The sequence below is a fragment of the Oncorhynchus masou genome, chromosome 28, assembly GCF_036934945.1.
Source record: "Oncorhynchus masou masou isolate Uvic2021 chromosome 28, UVic_Omas_1.1, whole genome shotgun sequence".
Lineage (NCBI taxonomy): Eukaryota > Metazoa > Chordata > Actinopteri > Salmoniformes > Salmonidae > Oncorhynchus > Oncorhynchus masou.
The window spans coordinates 3,098,856-3,120,573 of NC_088239.1; the positions used below are offsets into that span (position 1 = coordinate 3,098,856).

General features: G+C 39.7%; 1 protein-coding gene across 1 annotated transcript in view; it reads left to right on the plus strand.

Moving 5' to 3' along the window:
* vipr1b (vasoactive intestinal peptide receptor 1b) overlaps positions 1 to 21,718 on the plus strand; it is a 316,767-nt gene that overhangs the window by 70,370 nt on the left and 224,679 nt on the right. The window contains exon 2 of the mRNA XM_064941134.1: positions 19,218 to 19,308. Within this exon, the coding sequence (XP_064797206.1) occupies positions 19,218 to 19,308 (91 nt within the window). The remainder of the gene's footprint in view (positions 1 to 19,217; positions 19,309 to 21,718) is intronic.

The following is a 21,718-nucleotide window of genomic DNA, read 5'->3' on the forward strand; positions in this document are numbered from 1 at the left end:
ATACAAACTATCCTATATAACTACTGTCTATACACAACATCCTATATAACTACTGTCTATACACACTATCCTATTTAACTACTGTCTATACACACTATCCTATTTAACTACTGTCTATACACACTATCCTATATAACTTCTGTCTATACACACCACCCTATATTTACATTTACATTTAAGTCATTTAGCAGACGCTCTTATCCAGAGCGACTTATAACTACTGTCTGTACACACCATCCTATATAACTACTGTCTATACACGCCGTCCTATATAACTACTGTCTATACACACCATCCTATTTAACTACTGTCCATACTGTCTATACACACAATCCTATGTAACTACTGTCCATTCTGTCTGTACACACTATCCTATATAACTACTGTCTATACACATCATACTATATAACTACTGTCTATACACACTATCCTATATAACTACTGTCTATACACACCATACTATATAACTACTGTCTATACACACTGTCCTATATAACGAATGTCTATACACACCATCCTATATAACTACTGTCTATACACACTATCCTATATAACTACTGTCAATACTGTCTATACACACTATCCTATATAACTACTGTCTATACACACTGTCCTATATAACTTCTGTCTATACACACCATCCTATATAACTACTGTCTGTACACACCATCCTATATAACTACTGTCTATACACACCATCCTATATAACTACTGTCTATACACACCATGCTATATAACTACTGTCTATACACACCATCATATATAACTACTGTCTATACCCACTATCCTATTTAACTACTGTCTATACACACTATCCTATATAGCTACTGTCTATACACACCATCCTATATAACTACTGTCTATACACAATATCCTATATAACTACTGTCTGTACACACTATCCTATATAACTGCGGTCTATGCACACCATCCTATACAACTCCTGTCCATACTGTCTATACACACTGGCTTGGCCACTCCAGGACCTTGAAAAGCTTCTCACGAAGCCACTCCTTCGTTGCCCGGGCGGTGTGTTTGGTATCATTGTCATGCTGAAAGACCCAGCCACGTTTCATCTTCAATGCCTTTGCTGATGGAAGGAGATTTTCACTCAAAATCTCACGATACATGGCCCCATTCATTATTTCCTTTACACGGATCAGTCATCCTGGTCCCTTTGCAGAAAAACAGCCCCAAAGCATAATGTTTCCACCTCCATGCTTCACAGTAGGTATGGTGTTCTTTGGATGCAACTCAGCATTCTTTGTCCTCCCAACACGACGAGTTGAGTTTTTACCAAAAAGTTATATTTTGGTTTCATCTGACCATATGACATTCTCCCAATCTTCTTCTGAATCACCCAAATGCTCTCTCGCAAACTTAGTTCTAGTTCTGACAGTTTTTGTTCTCGTACTGATAGTTCTGGTTTGGATAGTTCTAGTTCTGACAGTTCTAGTTTTGACTGTGCTAGTTCTAGGTCTGAGAGTTCTAGTACTGACAGTTTTGTTCTAGTTCTGACATTTTTTTTTAGTTCTGACAGCTCTTGTTTTAGTTCTGACAGTCCTACTTCTAGTTCTGACAGTTTAGTTTGTAGTTCTGACAGTTTTAGTTCTAGTTCTGACAGTTCTAGTTCTTATAGTTCTAGTTCTGACAGTTCTAGTTCCTAAAGTTCTAGATCCTATTCGACTATTTTTTAGTTCTGCAAGGTCTAGTTCTGCTTATTCTTGTTCTGATAGATCTAATAGTTCTCGTTTTTATAGTTTTATGTCTGACAGTTCTAGATCAAATAGTTCTAGTTCTGATAGTTCTAGTTCTGATAGTTCCAGTTCTCATAGTTCTAGTTCTGATAGTACTATTTCTTGTTCTGACAATACAGACAGTTCTAGTTCCGACAGTTTTAATTCTAGTTCTGAAAGTTTTTGTTCTGATAGTTCTAGTTCTAGTTCTGAAAGATCTAGTTCTAATAGTTCTAGTTCTGATAGTTCTAGTTCTAATAATTATAGTGCTGATAGTTCTAGTTTGGATAGTTCTAGTTCTGACGGTTTTATTTCTAGTTCTGACAGTTTAGTTCTGGCGCTTTTAGTTCTAGTTCTGACAGTTTTAGTTCTAGGTCTGACAGTTTTTGTTCTAGTTCAGGCAGTTTTTGTTCTAGTTCTGACATTTTTTGTTCTAGTTCTGACAGTTTTTGTTCTAATTCTGACAGTTTTTCTTGTAGTTCTGATGGTTCTAGTTCTGACGATTTTAGTTCTAGACCTGACAGTTCTAGTTCTAGTTCTAGTTCTGATAGTTCTAGTTCTGATGGTTCTAGTTCTGACGGTTTTAATTCGAGTTCTGACAGTTCTTGCTCTGACAGTTCTAGTTCTGATAGTTCTAGTTCTGATGGTTCTCGTTCAGATGGTTTTAGTTTTAGTTCTGACAGTTCTAGTTCTGATGGTTCTAGTTCTGATGGTTTTAGTTTTAGTTCTGACAGTTCTAGTTCTGATAGTTCTAGTTCTGACCGTTTTTGTTCTTGTTCTAGTAGTTCTAGTTTTGACGGTTCAAGTTGTAGTTCTGATAGTTCTAGTTCTAGTTCTGACAGTTCTAGTATCGAAAGTTCTAGTTCTGACAGTTTTTGTTCTAGTTCTGACCATTCTAGTTCTAGTTCTGGCTCTGACCTTTCTAGTTGTAGTTTGACAGTTCTAGTTCGGATAGTTCTAGTTCTGACAGTTCTGGTTCTGGTAGTTCTAGTTCTAGTTCAGTTAGTTCCCCTTCTAGTTCTGACAGTTCAATTCTAGTTCTGACAGTTCTAGTTCTGACAGTTATTTTTCTAGTTCTGACAGTTCTAGTTCTTGTTCTGACAGTTTCTAGTTCTAAATTTGATAGTTATATTTCTGACAGTTCTAGTTATTTTAGTTCTAGTTCTAGTTCTGATCTTACTCTAATTGTTCTTGTTCTGCTAGTTCTAGTTAAGATAGTTCTAGTTCTGATAATTCTGGTTCTAGTTCAGCTAGTTTTAGTTCTGTATGTTTTAGTTTAGTTAATCTGTTTCTGATATTTCTAATTCTGATAGTTGTAATTCAGATGGTTGAAGTTCTGGCGGTTCTAGTTCAAATTTTTCTTTTGCTGATATTTCTAATTCTAATTATGACATTTTTAGTGATAGTTCTGCTCGTCAGTTAGTTCTATAGTTCTTATAGTTATTGTCCTAGTTTTGATATTTCTAGTACTGCTAATTCTAGTTTGTCACGCCTTGGTCTTAGTATTTTGTGTTTTAGTTTATTAGTTAGTCAGACCAGGGTGTGACATGGTGTGTGTGTTAAATAGGTTGGCTGCCTGAGGCGGTTCTCAATCAGAGTCAGGTGATTCTCGTTGTCGCTGATTGGGAACCGTATTTAGGTAGCCTGGTTTTCGCTTTGTATTTGGTGGGTGATTGTTCCTGTCTCTGTGTAGTGTGCACCAGTCAGGCTGTAATTGGTTTCACGTTCTGTTTGTTGTTTTGTATTTATTAGTTGTTCATGTATAGTTCGTTCGTTTGTCTTCACTATTAAACATGAGTAACTTACACGCTGCATTTCGGTCCGACTCTCCTTCAACAAAAGAAGAACGCCGTTACATAGTTATTCTAATTTTAGTTCAAACCCTGACATTTTGCATTCTGACATTTCAAATTCTGACAGATCTAGTTTTGATAATTCTGGTTCTGCTAGTTCTAGTTCTGATAATTATATTTCTAGTTCTGCTTGTTCTAGTTCTGTATGTTTTAGTTATTTAAAATATAGTTCTGAGAGGTATAGTTCTGATAATTATAGTTCTATTTCTGATAGTTCTAGTTCTGAAAGATCTTGTTGTATTAGTTCTAGTTTTAGTTGTGATAGTTCTAATTCTAGTTCTGCTTGTTCTAGTTCTGATAATTCTAATGTCATGACTGTCCTGATCAGGTCAGGTTACAGGAGACCACAACCCTACTGATTATCTCTCAACCCCAACAGAGGAGGAGAGATCTAGGGCCTGAAGATGTGAGGGTTTTATGACCGCTCATGCCCCTGGCAAATCACAGGCCACAGACAAATTCCTTTTGTCCTGTTACTATGGAGAACCAGCCTCAGAACATTAAACATGAAATAAAGGGACTTTGGAACAATGGTCTCCGTCAGCCACAATGGTGGTCATGATGATAGATGGAATATGAAAATGTACGTCATTTTTGTTTTGTTATTAAAGGTTAATAGATGACGTTAGTACGAAAACATTGTAATGTCAACAGTTTACCTAGTATATGTTTGATGTTTATACATTGTACGTTGTGTGGAAAATGTCCAAATCAAAGATAATGTGTTTAATAATATAATGAATTTGATAATGAATTTACAATTTACAATTTGATAATGAATTTACAGATCAGACTAAGTGACCCAAGCTGCAGCCTAGGTCTAAAAGGTCAACGAACCCAAAACGCAACACAAGTTTGAAGACAAATAAATCTTTTTCTACCCAAGCTACGGATGAGTAGCTGTGTCTAAGCGGGTGAATTCAATTCGAAGCACCTAGCCTCCACTCCATCGAATCGTGGTATCTACACTGTTTCATTCCTACGCTGTGAGCTCTGAGCTACAGAGCTGTCTGTCCTCGGAAGAGCCCTTCCAGAGCAAGGGCAAGGGAACAGACTCCTAAGCCAAAAGGACACTGACATCGTGAGGACGACCAGAGAGTTGTGCCGAGAAGTGCGTCATTGAGAAGCCTGAACGGGCGACGCGGAGAATCCACAGAGACCTTCCCCACGTAAATACATCATTATATTCTGACCCATAAGAGCGGCAGTTTGGGGCAAGGCTAGGGTTAGAATAAGCATAGCTGACAAATTCATCCAAATGTATATTTCTCTTGTGTACTTTCTCTTTTTCTCTCTTTTTAAACATTTTGGGTAACACGCGCCATAATTAATAGCCTAGAATGTGTTTTTGTGTATGTATATATTTTATCATCATTTTAGCTTTCTAGTAGATGAATACTCAACTAAGATTGGTGTGGTACGAACTCATTGGTGAGACCCGGGTCCGTGTAGATTCACGAATTATGTGACGTTCAGAACGAGAATGTAGGCTTAACTGATTAATTAGCGACGGTTGTAAAATCGATATTCTGATATTCTTTGAGTTAATTTGGGAAATAGGAACTCAATAACACACATTTTCCCATGGTGCCCCAGGTTAATCTGTCTGAAATTCTGACAGTTCAATTCTAGATCTGACGGTTCTAGGTCTAGTTCTGATTGTTCTAGTTCTGACAGTTCTAGTTCTGATGGTTCTAGTTCTGACAGTTCGAGTTCTGATAGTTTTACTTTTAGTTCTGACAGTTCTATTTCTAGTTCTGAAATGTCTAGTTCTGAGAGTTATAGTTCTGACAGTTCTAGTTCTTGTTCTGATTGTTCTAGTTCTAGTATCAACAGTTCTTGTTCTGACAGTTTTTATTCTAGTTCTGAATGTTCTGACTGTTCTAGTTCTGACTGTTCTAATTCTAGTCCTGACAGTTCTAGTTCTGGCTCTGAATGTTCTAGTTGTCGTTCTGATGGTTCTAGTACTGATTGTTCTCGTTCTAACAGTTCTAGTTCTGACAGTTTTAGTTCTAGTTCAGTTAGTTCTCGTTCTAATTCTGACAGTTCAATTCTAGTTCTGACAGTTTTAGATCTGACTGTTCTAGTTCTATTTCTGACAGTTCTAGTTCTAGTTCTGATATTTCTAGTTCTGACAGTTTTTGTTCTAGTTCTGACAGTTCGAGTTCTAGTTCTGACAGTTTAAGTTCTAGTTCTGAAATATCTAGTTCTAATAGTTCTAGTTCTGATAGTTCTATTTCTAATAATTCTAGTGCTGACGGTTTTAGTTCTAGTTCTGACAGTTTTAGTTCTGACAGTTCTAGTTCTGATAGTTCTAGTTCTGATGGTTCTAGTTCTGACAGTTCTAGTTCTAGTTCTGACAGTTTTAGTTCTGACAGTTCTAGTTCTAATAGTTCTAGTTCTGATAGTTCTATTTCTAATAATTCTAGTGCTGACGGTTTTAGTTCTAATTCTGACCGTTTTAGTTCTGACATTTCTAGTTCTGATAGTTCTAGTTCTGATGGTTCTAGTTCTGATGGTTCTAGTTCTGACAGTTCTAGTTCTGACAGTTCTTGTTCTGACAGTTATAATTGTAGTTCTTACAGTTCTAGTTGTAGTTGACTTAAATGTAAATGTAAATGTAGTTCTTATAGTTCTCGTTCTGACAGTTCTAGTTCTGTCAGTTCTAGTTCTGACAGTTCTAGTTCTGATAGTTCTAGTTCTGATAGCTCTAATTCTGATAGTTTTAATTCTGATAGTTCTAATTCCGATCATTCTAGTTTTGATAGGTCTAGTTCTGCTTATTCTAGTTTTGATAGTTCTAGTTCCGATCATTCTAGTTCTGATAGTTCTATTTCTAATTCTGTTAGACCTGCTTCTGCTAGTTCTATTTCTGTCAGTTATAAATATGCTAATTCTCTTTCTGATAACACCATGTTCTATATTCTGAGAGCCAGTACAGCACCCAGGGCCATCTGTTCTGTCTGGCCAATCTGCGTTGACATATTTTGGGTGCTATAGCGGCGTATTGTTGTGAAAGTCTTTTTAAACATCTGTTCTGGAGCCTCCGTGATCCAACAGCGTTCCATAAACACTGTTTGACACATTATGTTGATTGATGTATGGAGGGGCACCAAAAAGCACGGTGTCTGCGTAAAATGTGCCTAAATGTAAATGTATTGACTCTGGTGTTTACAGCAGTACTATAGTAGTTTTACAGCACTAGTAAAATTGTAGTATTATATCAGTATTACAGCATTATTACATCAGTAGTACATCACTAGAACTGAGTAGTATTACAGCAGTATTACAGTAGTATTGCATCACTAGTACTGAGTAGTATTACATCAGTATTACATCACCAGTGCTGAGTAGTATTACATCAGTATTACATCACTAGTACTGAGTAGCATTACAGCAGTATTATATCAGTATTGCATCACTAGTACTGAGTAGTATTAGAGTAGTATTACATCAGTATTCGATCACTAGCACTGAGTAGAATTACAGCAGTATTACAGTAGTATTACATCACTCGTACTGAGTAGTATTACATCAGTATTACATCACCAGTACTGAGTAGTATTACAGCAATATTGCATCACTCGTACTGAGTAGTATTACATCACCAGTACTGAGTAGTATTACATCACTAGTACTTTTATTTTTTAAATTTAACTAGGCAAGTCAGTTAAGAACAAATTCTTATTTTCTCAGAACAGTGGGTTAACTGCCTGTTCAGGGGCAGAACGACAGATTTGTACCCTATCAGCTCGGGGATTTGAACTTGCAACCTTCCGGTCACTAGTCCAACGCTCTAACCACTAGGCTACCCTGCCGTACTGAGTAGCATTACAGCAGTATTACAGCAGTATTACAGCAGTATTACATACCAGTACTGAGTAGTATTACATCAGTATTACAGCAGTATTACATCACTAGTACTGAGTAACATTACAGCATTATTACAGTAGTATTACATCACTAGTACTGGGTAGTATTACCATAGTATTCCAACAGTATTACAGCAGTATTACATCAGTATTACAGCACTATTACTTATTAGCATTCCAGTAGTATTACATCACTAGTACTGAGTAGTATTACAGTAGTATCACAGCAGTATTACAGCAGTATTACAGCACTAGTACTGAGTAGTATTACATCAGTATTACAGCAGTATTACATCACTAGTACTGAGTAGAATTACATCAGTATTACATCAGTATTACATCACTAGTACTGAGTAGTATTACATCAGTATTACAGCAGTATTACATACCAGTACTGAGTAGAATTACATCAGTATTACATCAGTATTACATCACTAGTACTGAGTAACATTACAGCATTATTACAGTAGTATTACATCACTAGTACTGGGTAGTATTACAGTAGTATTACATCAGTATTACATCAGTATTACAGCACTAGTACTGAGTACAATTACAGTTGTTATACATCAGTATTACATCAGTATTACAGCACTAGTACTGAGTAGTATTACCACAGTATTACATCACTATTACTGAGTAGCATTACAGCAGTATTACAGCAGTACTGCAGCAGTATTACATACCAGTACTGAGTAGTATTACATCAGTATTACATTACTAGTACTGAGTAACATTACATCATTATTACAGTAGTATTACATCACTAGTACTGGGTAGTATTACAGTAGTATTACATCAGTATTACAGCAGTATTACAGCACTAGTACTGAGTACAATTACAGTTGTTTTACATCAGTATTACATCAGTATTACAGCACTAGTACTGAGTAGTATTACCACAGTATTACATCACTATTACTGAGTAGCATTACAGCAGTATTACAGCAGTACTGCAGCAGTATTACATACCAGTACTGAGTAGTATTACATCAGTATTACAGCAGTATTACAGCACTAGTACTGAGTTGTATTACAGCAGTATTACAGCACTAGTACTGAGTAACATTAAATCAGTATTACATCAGTATTACAGCACTAGTACTAAGTAGTATTACAGTAGTATTACAGCAGTATAACATCACTACTGAGTAGTATTGCAGTAGTATCACAGCAGTATTACAGCAGTATTACAGCACTAGTACTGAGTTGTATTACAGCAGTATTACATCACTAGTACTGAGTAACATTAAATCAGTATTACATCAGTATTACAGCACTAGTACTAAGTAGTATTACAGTAGTATTACAGCAGTATAACATCACTAGTACTGAGTAGTATTGCAGTAGTATCACAGCAGTATTACAGTAGTATTATAGCACTAGTACTGAGTAACATTACATCAGTATTACATCAGTATTACAGCACTAGTACTGAGTAGTGTTACATCAATATGACAGTATTACAACACTAAGGCAATGATAACTCTGTCTGTGATGAAGTAAGCAGATTTCACTGATAATATGATAATGGAGTGAGTTACTGTGCCAGAGCTGTAGGCAGAGAGGGGATCAAGAGTTCTGATTATATGATGGGGTTTAATAGTTAATATCCCACACACACACATACTTTCACACACACACCACCCTGTCCGTCCATGGTGCCTGCAGCCAGATAACTCAGAGTACAGTCACAACAACAGATAGAGCCCTGGCCTCCGTTGTTCTTCCAGGGGGATGATTTAGGAGATGTCTTTCTGTCTGCTTCTAGGTCTGTCTGTTTGCCTGCCTGCCTGCCCGCCTGCCTGACTGTCTGTCTGTCTGTCTGTCTGTCTGCCTGTCTGTCTGTCTGTGTTTCTCTCCCCAGATAGAAACCTAGCTGGCCGATAGGCAGCACTGGCAGCGGAGACAAACATCACACGCTGAGATCATGGGCATGTGTTGACAACCCAACACACTGAGATCATGATCATGTGTTGACAACCCAACACACTGAGATCATGGTCATGTGTTGACAACCCAACACACTGATATCATGGCCATGTGTTGACAACCCAACACACTGAGATCATGTTCATGTGTTGACAACCCAACACTGAGATCATGGGCATGTGTTGACAACCCAACACTGAGATCATGGGCATGTGTTGACAACCCAACACACTGCGATCGTGTTCATGTGTTGACAACCCAACACACTGAGATCATGTTCATGTGTTGACAACCCAACACTGAGATCATGGTCATGTGTTGACAACCCAACACTGATATCATGGCCATGTGTTGACAACCCAACACTGAGATCATGTTCATGTGTTGACAACCCAACACACTGAGATCATGGTCGTGTGTTGACAACGCAACACACTGAGATCATGGTCATGTGTTGACAACCCAACACTGAGATCTTGTTCATGTGTTGACAACCCGACACTGAGATCTTGTTCATGTGTTGACAACCCAACACTGAGATCATGGTCATGTGTTGACAACCCAACACACTGAGATCATGGTCATGTGTTGACAACCCAACACTGAGATCATGGTCATGTGTTGACAACCCAACATTGAGATCTTGTTCATGTGTTGACAACCCAACACTGAGATCATGGTCATGTGTTGACAACCCAACACTGAGATCTTGTTCATGGGTTGACAACCCAACACTGAGATCATGGTCATGTGTTGACAACCCAACACTGAGATCGTGTTCATATGTGTTGACAACCCAACACACTGAGATCATGGTCATGTGTTGACAACCCAACACTGAGATCTTGTTCATGTGTTGACAGCCCAACACTGAGATCATGGCCATGTGTTGACAACCCAACACACTGAGATCATGGTCATGTGTTGACAACCCAACACTGAGATCGTGTTCATGTGTTGACAACCCAACACTGAGATCATGGTCATGTGTTGACAACCCAACACACTGAGATCTTGTTCATGTGTTGACAACCCAACACACTGAAATCATGGTCATGTGTTGACAACCCAACACACTGCGATCGCGTTCATGTGTTGACAACCCAACACACTGAGATCATGGCCATGTGTTGACAACCCAACACTGAGATCATGTTCATGTGTTGACAACCCAACACACTGAGATCATGGCCATGTGTTGACAACCCAACACACTGCGATCGTGTTCATGTGTTGACAACCCAACACACTGAGATCATGGTCATGTGTTGACAACCCAACACACTGCGATCGTGTTCATGTGTTGACAACCCAACACACTGAGATCATGGCCATGTGTTGACAACCCAACACTGAGATCATGTTCATGTGTTGACAACCCAACACACTGAGATCATGGTCATGTGTTGACAACCCAACACACTGAGATCATGGTCATGTGTTGACAACCCAACACTGAGATCTTGTTCATGTGTTGACAACCCAACACTGAGATCTTGTTCATGTGTTGACAACCCAACACTGAGATCATGGTCATGTGTTGACAACTCAACACACTGAGATCATTGTCATGTATTGACAACCCAACACTGAGATCTTGTTCATGTGTTGACAACCCAACACTGCGATCATGGCCGTGTGTTGACAACCCAACACACTGAGATCATGGTCGTGTGTTGCCAACCCAACACTGAGATCATGGTCATGTGTTGACAACCCAACACACTGAGATCATGGTCATGTGTTGACAACCCAACACTGAGATCTTGTTCATGTGTTGACAACCCAACACTGAGATCATGGTCATGTGTTGACAACCCAACACACTGAGATCATGGTCATGTGTTGACAACCCAACACTGAGATCTTGTTCATGTGTTGACAACCCAACACTGAGATCATGGTCATGTGTTGACAACCCAACACACTGAGATCATGTTCATGTGTTGACAACCCAACACACTGAGATCATGGTCATGTGTTGACAAACCAACACACTGAGATCATGGTCATGTGTTGACAACCCTACACACTGAGATCATGGCCATGTGTTGACAACCCAGCACACTGAGATCATGGTCAGTAGGCCTGTTACCTCACCATGTCAGACCCTCTGATGTCCACTCTCTACCCCTCAGAGAGGAGGCATCATGGCTGTCTTCCAGAGATGGTTGTTCAAACACATGTCTTCAGGACTGCTGCCAAGTCACTCACTGTTGTTTCTACTTCAGTGGCTCTGTATCTGGTCATGTGACATGAAATAACAGTGTAAGTAATGTCAGGGAAGACAGATGAAGAACATCTATGGGAGACAGGCTTTCTGGGTACAGAGAGAAAACCCCCACGTTACAGGCTTCAGGCTTCATGCATTCCTCGCTTTAACCAATTACTGCAAACATGTCAGATATTATTTGAGACAGGACCTACAGAAGATATATACAGGAAACGTGTTAGGCACTATGGCTGGGAGTGTTTACAGCAGCCACAGTTATCTGTCTGGAGAGTTGTTTCTGGGTGCTGGCCAGGCTAGGAAGATGATCATACTGAGAAAACAGAGAGGTTCGTTACCGACCACCCTGGAAGAGCTTCCCTCTCCTCCCTCCTTCAGCTCTCCTGTCCTTCCAACCTCCCCTCTCCTCACTCCCCTTCCATCCTGAAGAGTGTTTCCTCCCACCCCATCTGCATTATCTGCTGTAATACTACTCAGTACTAGCGCTGTAATACTGTTGTAATACTGCTGTAATACTACTCAGTACTAGTGCTGTAATACTACTGTAATACTACTCAGTACTAGTGCTGTAATACTGTTGTAATACTACTGTAATATTACTCAGTACTAGTGCTGTAATACGACTGTAATACCACTGTAATACTGTTGTAATACTGTTGGAATTCTGGAATACTGCTGTAATACTATTCAGTACTAGTGATGTAATACTGCTGTAATACTACTCGGTATTTGTGATGTAATACTACTGTAATACTGCTGTAATGTTACTCAGTACTAGTGCTGTAACACTACTGTATTACTACTCACTACTAGTGCTGTAATACTGCTGTAATACTACTCAGTATTAGTGATGTAATACTACTGTAATACTGCTGTAATACAACTCAGGACTAGTGCTGTAATACTGCTGTAATACTGCTGTAATGCTACTCAGTACTAGTGATGTAATACTGCTGTAATACTACTCAGTACTTGTGATGTAATACTGCTGTAATACTACTCACTACTACTGCTGTAATACTGCTGTAATGCTACTCAGTACTAGTGATGTAATACTGCTGTAATGCTACTCAGTACTAGTGATGTAATACTGCTGTAATACTACTCAATACTAGTGCTGTAATACTGTTGTATTACTGCTGTAATACTACTAAGTACTAGTGCTGTAATACTAATGTAATACTACTCAGTACTAGTGCTGTAATACTGTTGTAATACTGCTGTAATACTACTCAGTACTAGTGCTGTAATACTACTGTAATACTACTCAGTACTAGTGCTGTAATACTGTTGTAATACTACTGTAATATTACTCAGTACTAGTGCTGTAATACGACTGTAATACCACTGTAATACTGTTGTAATACTGTTGGAATTCTGGAATACTGCTGTAATACTATTCAGTACTAGTGATGTAATACTGCTGTAATACTACTCGGTATTTGTGATGTAATACTACTGTAATACTGCTGTAATGTTACTCAGTACTAGTGCTGTAACACTACTGTATTACTACTCACTACTAGTGCTGTAATACTGCTGTAATACTACTCAGTATTAGTGATGTAATACTACTGTAATACTGCTGTAATACAACTCAGGACTAGTGCTGTAATACTGCTGTAATACTGCTGTAATGCTACTCAGTACTAGTGATGTAATACTGCTGTAATACTACTCAGTACTTGTGATGTAATACTGCTGTAATACTACTCACTACTACTGCTGTAATACTGCTGTAATGCTACTCAGTACTAGTGATGTAATACTGCTGTAATGCTACTCAGTACTAGTGATGTAATACTGCTGTAATACTACTCAATACTAGTGCTGTAATACTGTTGTATTACTGCTGTAATACTACTAAGTACTAGTGCTGTAATACTGCTGTAATACTACTCAGTACTAGTGCTGTAATACTGTTGTAATACTGCTGTAATACTACTCAGTACTAGTGCTGTAATACTACTGTAATACTGCTGTAATACTACTCAGTACTAGTGCTTAAATTCTGCTGTAATACTGCTGTAATGCTACTCAGTACTAGTGATGTAATACTGCTGTAATACGACTGTAATATTATTGTAAAACTACTGTAATACTATTCAGTACTAGTGCTGTAATACTACTGTATTACTCCTCGGTATTAGTGATGTAATACTACTGTAATACTGCAGTAATGCTACTCAGTACTAGTGCTTTAACACTACTGTATTACTACTCATTACTAGTGCTGTAATACTGCTGTAATACTACTCAGTATTAGTGATGTAATACTACTGTAATACTGCTGTAATACTACTCAGTACTAGTGCTTAAATTCTGCTGTAATACTGCTGTAATGCTACTCAGTACTAGTGATGTAATACTGATGTAATACTACTCAGTACTTGTGCTGTAATACTGCTGTAATACTGTTGTAATACTGCTGTAATGCTACTCAGTACTAGTGATGTAATACTGCTGTAATACTACTCAGTACTAGTGATGTAATACTGCTGTAATTCTACTCAGTACTAGTGATGTAATACTGATGTAATACTACTCATTACTAGTGCTGTAATACTGCTGTAGTACTGATGTAATACTGCTGTAATGCTTCTACTGTCCTCTGTTGCTCTCCTCTCCTCCTCTGCCTTAATTGCTCAGCTTGACAGCACCAGGGAGGAGACCAATGTCTTGGCTTGTCTTGTTTACTTGCTCCCTCTGTCTTTTCCTTTTCTCTCTCTTCTTCTTTCTTTCTTTTTTCTCTTTGACTATTTTTCTTAGTCATCCCATATCTGGGATCCCAGCACCTGGAGAAGGTCAGCGGAGATGCAGAACTGAGGGAGAGGGGGGGTTTAATACAAGCCAAGGTCTCCGCTGACCTTCTGCAGGTGCTTGGCCGTCTTACACATCTTCATCATTGACCCGCCGGCCCTCCTCCCCTCTCCGCCGGCGACTGTCATCTTGTGTTTGTCAGTGCTCGTTGACATAGATGTACAATCCTGCTGCACTTCTCTCTCTTCACGTCCTGATCCACTACCATGATATCATCCCTATGCAGCCCGAGTGATGGGTTGTTATGGGCTGAGGACAGAGATGGGTTGTTATGGGCTGAGGACAGAGATGGGTTGTTATGGGCTGAGAACAGAGATGGGTTGTTATGGGCTGAGGACAGAGGACAGAGATGGGTTGTTATGGGCTGAGGACAGAGATGGGTTGTTATTTTCTGAGGACAGAGATGGGTTGTTATAGGCTGAGGACAGAGATCGGTTGTTATGGGCTGAGGACAGTGATGGGTTGTTATGGGCTGAGGACAGAGATGGGTTGTTATGGGCTGAGGACAAAGATGGGTTCCTATGGCTGCTGTCCCTGTACAGGGATCAAAATCACCGGAAATTTCAGAGCACCAAAAAATAGTACTCGATACAACTCAAACTTTCATTAAAACACACATGCAGGGTACTCAATTAAAGCTACACTCGTTGTGAATCTAGCCAACATGTCAAATTTTTAAAATGCTTTTTTCGGCGAAAGCATGAGAAGCTATTATCTGATAGCATGCAACCCCCGAAATACCCAAAGGGGACGTACACAAAATAATTAGCGTAGCCGGCGCTACACAAAACGCAGAAATAAAATATAAAACATTCATTACCTTTGACGAGCTTCTTTGTTGGCACTCCTATATGTCCCATAAACATCACAATTGGGTCTTTTTTTTGATTAAATCGGTCCATGTATACCCACAATGTCCATTTATGAACACCGTCAGATCCAGGAAAAAACTGTGTTTCAAAACGCAACGTCATTTTTTAAAATGAAAAAAATTGCCTATAAACTTTGACAAAACACTTCAAACTTGAAATCATGGTCCATATTCTCCCTTTCATAACTTCCTCCGGTGTACTCGACGACAGGAAGTGCCTATTTCTCATTTGACCAAGGATTAACTTCAACCCAATTCCTAACACTGGCGACATCGTACGGAAGCTGTAGGAACTGTAAACTGGACGCTATCTATTTTCCCTTGCCATAGACAATACAGAGACTGGTTGATGGATATTTTTTTTGTGTTTTTTGTGAACAGATTTCCTTGGGATTTTGCCTCCTACACACGTTCTGTTATAGTCACAGACATGATTTAACCAGTTTTATAAACTTCAGAGTGTTTTCTATCCACCAATACTAATCATATGCATATACTATATTCCTGGCATGACTAGCAGGACGTTGAAATTTTGCGCGATTTTTAACAAAAAGCTGAAAAAATTCACACGCTCCTTAACAGGTTGGGCTGAGGACAGAGATGGGTTGTTATGGGCTGTTGTGTCTTTACTATCATTAACTGAAGACTTATAGTTTTTATCAAAGATTCTCTGTAATTAGCATTTTGTGATTAACTAATCAGTCAAATGTAATTAACAAGGAAGTTGGGGCACCAAGAAAAATATTCAGATTACAAAGTTCTAATTTTCCTAATATAACTTCTCAGATATTTTAATATCTGATCAATTTGTCTTCTGATTAATGACTTATTCTTTATTTTTACCCCCACGTTAGTCTCATTCCAAATGGTTGGTTATCTGCACGAACCCAGTCTTCACTATGAGTCATCCATACAACAATTGTCTTAAATAATTTATTTACTAACTAAGTAATTCACAGAAATGCATAAACAAACAGTAGATAGTTACAAGGAAATGATAACGGAGTTTTCCTAGTGGGATAAACCGGTATCACGGCTTGGTGGACAAAAGGGAAGCGGGGGTCAACTGAGATGAGACACTACAAAGATGATAATTATAACAATTGAAATGCTAATCCTTTGCACATTAACGCTCACTCATTCGGGAACAATTGCAATCAATATATATATATTTACGCTCAGTGTGTCGTTGGGATCTCTGTTGAAAAGTTAGTTTCTGTTGGAGAGTTTGTCTTTCCTCTCTCTGTCGTGGTTAGAATGGATTGTTCAGAGTGACATTCATTCATGTCATTATAGAATAGATGTTTCGCCGGTTGTCGGTCTTCGCGTTCAATGATACCGAATTCGTAGCTGCAGACTAGTAATTGATATCAAAGACTTGTTCTTATTCTGTCTGTATCTATAGTCTAAGAGTTTACCCACGTGGGATGGTTAAAAGATTCAGCAATCGTCTCAAACCTTGGCCCTCTCGTTATCAAGGTAAGCTGGTCTGCAACCTTTGCCCTCTCGTTTTTGAGAGAAACATGGTCTGGTGATAGATTCTCAAGGTGGGGGTTTTATTCGAAAGAGCAGAAAACGGCTGTCTCATGATGCCAGGTCCTAACTGTGTTCATGGGGGCGTGCCAATGACTTAAGTGAAACTTCACACTGAAATACAATTCTCTCACATTACATCATTACAGAGCATCCCATAAATACACAAATAGTTTAATCTTTCCTCATTCATCCTGTACAACAATTAGATGTAAGCGTCACATCTGAGGCTATTGTATAAACAGCTTTATGGTAATGTGGCCGTATTGTCTCCCATGAGTTTCACAAAATTGTACCAAGCGGACCAGTTCGTAGCTGAATTCTTCACTGATCTTTTATACCATCTCCAGAACATAAATGTTGTTCGGACCTCAAGTTCTGTGAGGTGGAATACATTCCTTTGTTCTCTCTATGAAAACTCCCTCTCTCTCTATACTGTGGCCATGAGGAGATAATCTCCTCCAGGAATTTACGACCTAAAGTCGCAGCAGGCTGAGGGTAGGAATCAGAGAGGGGGATGGTGCCCGCTGTACCCAAAGAGGGCAACGGCTGACAGGGCTGAGGACAGAGATGGGTTGTTATGGGCTAGGGACAGAGATGGGTTGTTATGGGCTAGGGACAGAGATGGGTTGTTATGGGCTGAGGACAGAGATGGGTTGTTATGGGCTAGGGACAGAGATGGGTTGTTATGGGCTGAGGACAGAGATGGGTTGTTATGGGCTAGGGACAGAGATGGGTTGTTATGGGCTGAGGACAGAGATGGGTTGTTATGGGCTAGGGACAGAGATGGGTTGTTATGGGCTGAGGACAGAGGTGGGTTGTTATGGGCTGAGGACAGAGATGGGTTGTTATGGGCTAGGGACAGAGATGGGTTGTTATGGGCTGAGGACAGAGGTGGGTTGTTATGGGCTGAGGACAGAGATGGGTTGTTATGCGCTGAGGACAGAGATGGGTTGTTATGGGCTGAGGACAGAGATGGGTTGTTATGGGCTAGGGACAGAGATGGGTTGTTATGGGCTAGGGACAGAGATGGGTTGTTATGGGCTGAGGACAGAGATGGGTTGTTATGGGCTAGGGACAGAGATGGGTTGTTATGGGCTGAGGACAGAGATGGGTTGTTATGTCTAGGGACAGAGATGGGTTGTTATGGGCTAAGGACAGAGATGCCAGATACAGCAATATTTGTTTATTTTATTTTACTAGGCAAGTCAGTTAGGGTTATTTACAATGACGGCCTACTCTGGCCAAACCCGGATGACGCTAGGCCAATTGTGCGGCGCCCTATGCAACTCACGATCACGGCCAGATGTGATACAGCCTGGATTCGAACAAGGTACTATAGTGACATCACTTGCACTGAGATGCAGTGCCTTGGACCGCTGCATCACTCGGGAGCCCTATAGGGGACTAGAAGTCCTCTTGAATTGGATTTACTGTATATTTGATTATGGTATCGCTGACAGCAACCCAGAGTAGACCTTGACAGATGCAATTCTTGAAGCAAGGGGGCACTATTTTTAGGTTTGGAAAAATAACGTTCCCAAAGTAAATGGCCTATTTCTCAGGACCAGATGCTAAAATATGCATATAATTGACAGATTAGGATAGAAAACACTCTGAAGTTTCCAAAACTGTCAAAATATTGTCAGTAAGTATAACAGAACTGATATTGCAGGCTAAACCCTGAGAAAAATCAAACCAGGAAGTGGCTTCTATTTTGAAAACTCCATGTTCCATAGCCTCCCATTGCTCCATTTAAAGGGATGTCAACCAGATTCATTTTCATATCGCTTCCTCAAGGTGTCAACAGTCTTCAGACATAGTTTCAGGCTTTTATTTTGAAAAATGAGCCAGAACGATAACATCGCGTCAAGTGGTCACATGAGTTTTGCGTCAAACAAACAAAGGTATTTTGGATATAAAAATAATCTTAATGGAACAAAAGGAACATTTGTTGTGTAACTGGGAGTCTCGTGAGTGAAAACATCCGAAGATCAAAGGTAACCGATTCATTTGATTGCTTTTCTGATTTGTGACCAAGCTACCTGATGCTAAGTGTACTTAATGTTTTGTCATGCGATCGATAAACTTACACAAACGCTTGGATTGCTTTCGCTGTACAGCATAATTTCAAAATCTGAGACGACAGGTGGATTAACAAAAGGCTAGACTGTGTTTTGCAATATTGCACTTGTGATTTCATGAATATGAATATTTTTTGTAATATTATTTGACTGAGGCGCTATGCTATTCAGCGGTTGCTGATGACAATTATCCCGCTAACGGGATGGGTAGCGTCAAGAAGTCACTGACACGGTGAGGAGTGTGTTGATGCTCTGCTAAATTACTTCTGTTGTGTGTTCTCTGCAGGTGTGGTGTGGACAGATGTGTGACGTGGTGAGTGAGATCGAGCTGGAGAGAGAGCACTGTGACAACAAAACCTCTGGGAACGTCACGGCAGGTCATTCACCTACAATACATTACTTTCCTTCCCTACGGTGTTGAAGGCTCCCAGGCAGCAATTTACAGAAAATGGGGAAACAGCAGGATTATATAAAGGAGAGCGAAAGTTATGGCCAGCATCCATAGTGAACACCCCCCCATCACACACCCCTCCATCACACACCCCCTCCATCACACACCCCCTCCATCACACACCCCCCATCACACACCCCTCCATCACACCCCCCCATCACACACCCCCTCCATCACACACCCCCTCCATCACACACCCCCTCCATCACACACAACCCCATCACACACCCCCTCCATCATACACCCTCCATCACACCCCCCATCACACACCCCCTCCACCACACCCCCTCCATCACACCCCCCATCACACACCCCCTCCATCACACCCCCCCATCACACACCCCCTCCATCACACACCCCCTCCATCACACACCCCCTCCATCACACACCCCCTCCATCGCACTAGACAGAAATACTTATTCAGATTTGTGTTATATTTGTATTGGATACGAAATAGAATAATATCGTGCAGAGTGGTACTGTAAACTTTTGGCCTGAATGCTATTTTTTTATACATTTATATTCCCTCTTTTCCCCTGGTTTATATCCTGGTTAATATTCCCTCTTTTCTCCTGGTTTATATCCTGGTTTATATTCCCTCTTTTCCCCTGGTTTATATTCCCTCTTTTCCCCTGGTTTATATTCCCTCTTTTCCCCTGGTTTATATACCCTCTTTTCCCCTGGTTTATATTCCCTCTTTTCCCCTGGTTTATATCCTGGTTTATATTCCCTTTTTTCCCCTGGTTTATATTCCCTCTTTCCCCTGGTTTATATCCTGGGTTATATTCCCTATTTTCCCCTTGTTTATATTCCCTCTTTTCCCCTGGTTTATATTCCCTCATTTCCCCTGGTTTATATCCTGGTTTATATTCCCTCTTTTCCCCTGGTTTATATTCCCTCTTTTCCCCTGGTTTATATTCCCTCTTTTCCCCTGGTTTATATTCCCTATTTTCCCCTGGTTTATATTCCCTCGTTTCCACTGGTTTATATTCCCTCGTTTCCCCTGGTTTATATTCCATCTTTTCCCCTGGTTTATATTCCCTCTTTTCCCCTGGTTTATATACCCTCTTTTCCCCTGGTTTATATTCCCTCTTTTCCCCTGGTTTATATCCTGGTTTATATTCCCTCTTTTCCCCTGGTTTATATTCCCTCTTTCCCCTGGTTTATATCCTGGGTTATATTCCCTATTTTCCCCTTGTTTATATTCCCTCTTTTCCCCTGGTTTATATTCCATCTTTTCCCCTGGTTTATATTCCCTCATTTCCCCTGGTTTATATTCCATCTTTCCCCTGGTTTATATTCCCTCTTTTCAAATCGTTTATATTCCCTCTTTTCCCCTGGTTTATATTCCCTCTTTTCCCTGGTTTATAATCCCTCTTTTCCCCTTGTTTATATCCTGGTTTATATTCCCTCTTTTCCCCTGGTTTATATTCCCTATTTTTCCCTGGTTTATATCCTGGTTTATATTCCCTCTTTCCCCTGGTTTATATTCCCTCTTTCCCCTGGTTTATATTCCCTCTTTTTCCCTGGTTTATATTCCCTCTTTTCCCCTGGTTTATATTCCCTCTTTTACCCTGGTTTATATCCTGGTTAATATTCCCTCTTTTCCCCTGGTTTATATCCTGGTTTATATTCACTCTTTTCCCCTGGTTTATATCCTGGTTTATATTCCCTCTTTTCCCCTGGTTTATATCCTGATTTATATTCCCTCTTTTCCGCTGGTTTATATTCCCTCTTTTACCCTGGTTTATATCCTGGTTTATATTCCCTCTTTCCCCTGTTTTATATCCTGGTTTATATTCACTCTTTTCCCCTGGTTTATATCCTGCTTTATATTCCCTCTTTTCCCCTGGTTTATATTCCCTCTTTTCCCCTGGTTTATATCCTGGTTTATATTCCCTCTTTTCCCCTGGTTTATATTCCCTTTTTCCCCCTGGTTTATATCCTGGTTTATATTCCCTCTTTCCCCTGGTTTATATTCCCTCTTTTTCCCTGGTTCATATTCCCTCTTTTCCCCTGGTTTATATTCCCTCTTTTCCCCTGGTTTATATCCTGGTTAATATTCCCTCTTTTCTCCTGGTTTATATCCTGGTTTATATTCACTCTTTTCCCCTGGTTTATATCCTGGTTTATATTCCATCTTTTCCCCTGGTTTATATTCCCTCATTTCCCCTGGTTTATATTCCATCTTTCCCCTGGTTTATATTCCCTCTTTTCAAATCGTTTATATTCCCTCTTTTCCCCTGGTTTATATTCCCTCTTTTCCCCTGGTTTATAATCCCTCTTTTCCCCTTGTTTATATCCTGGTTTATATTCCCTCTTTTCCCCTGGTTTAT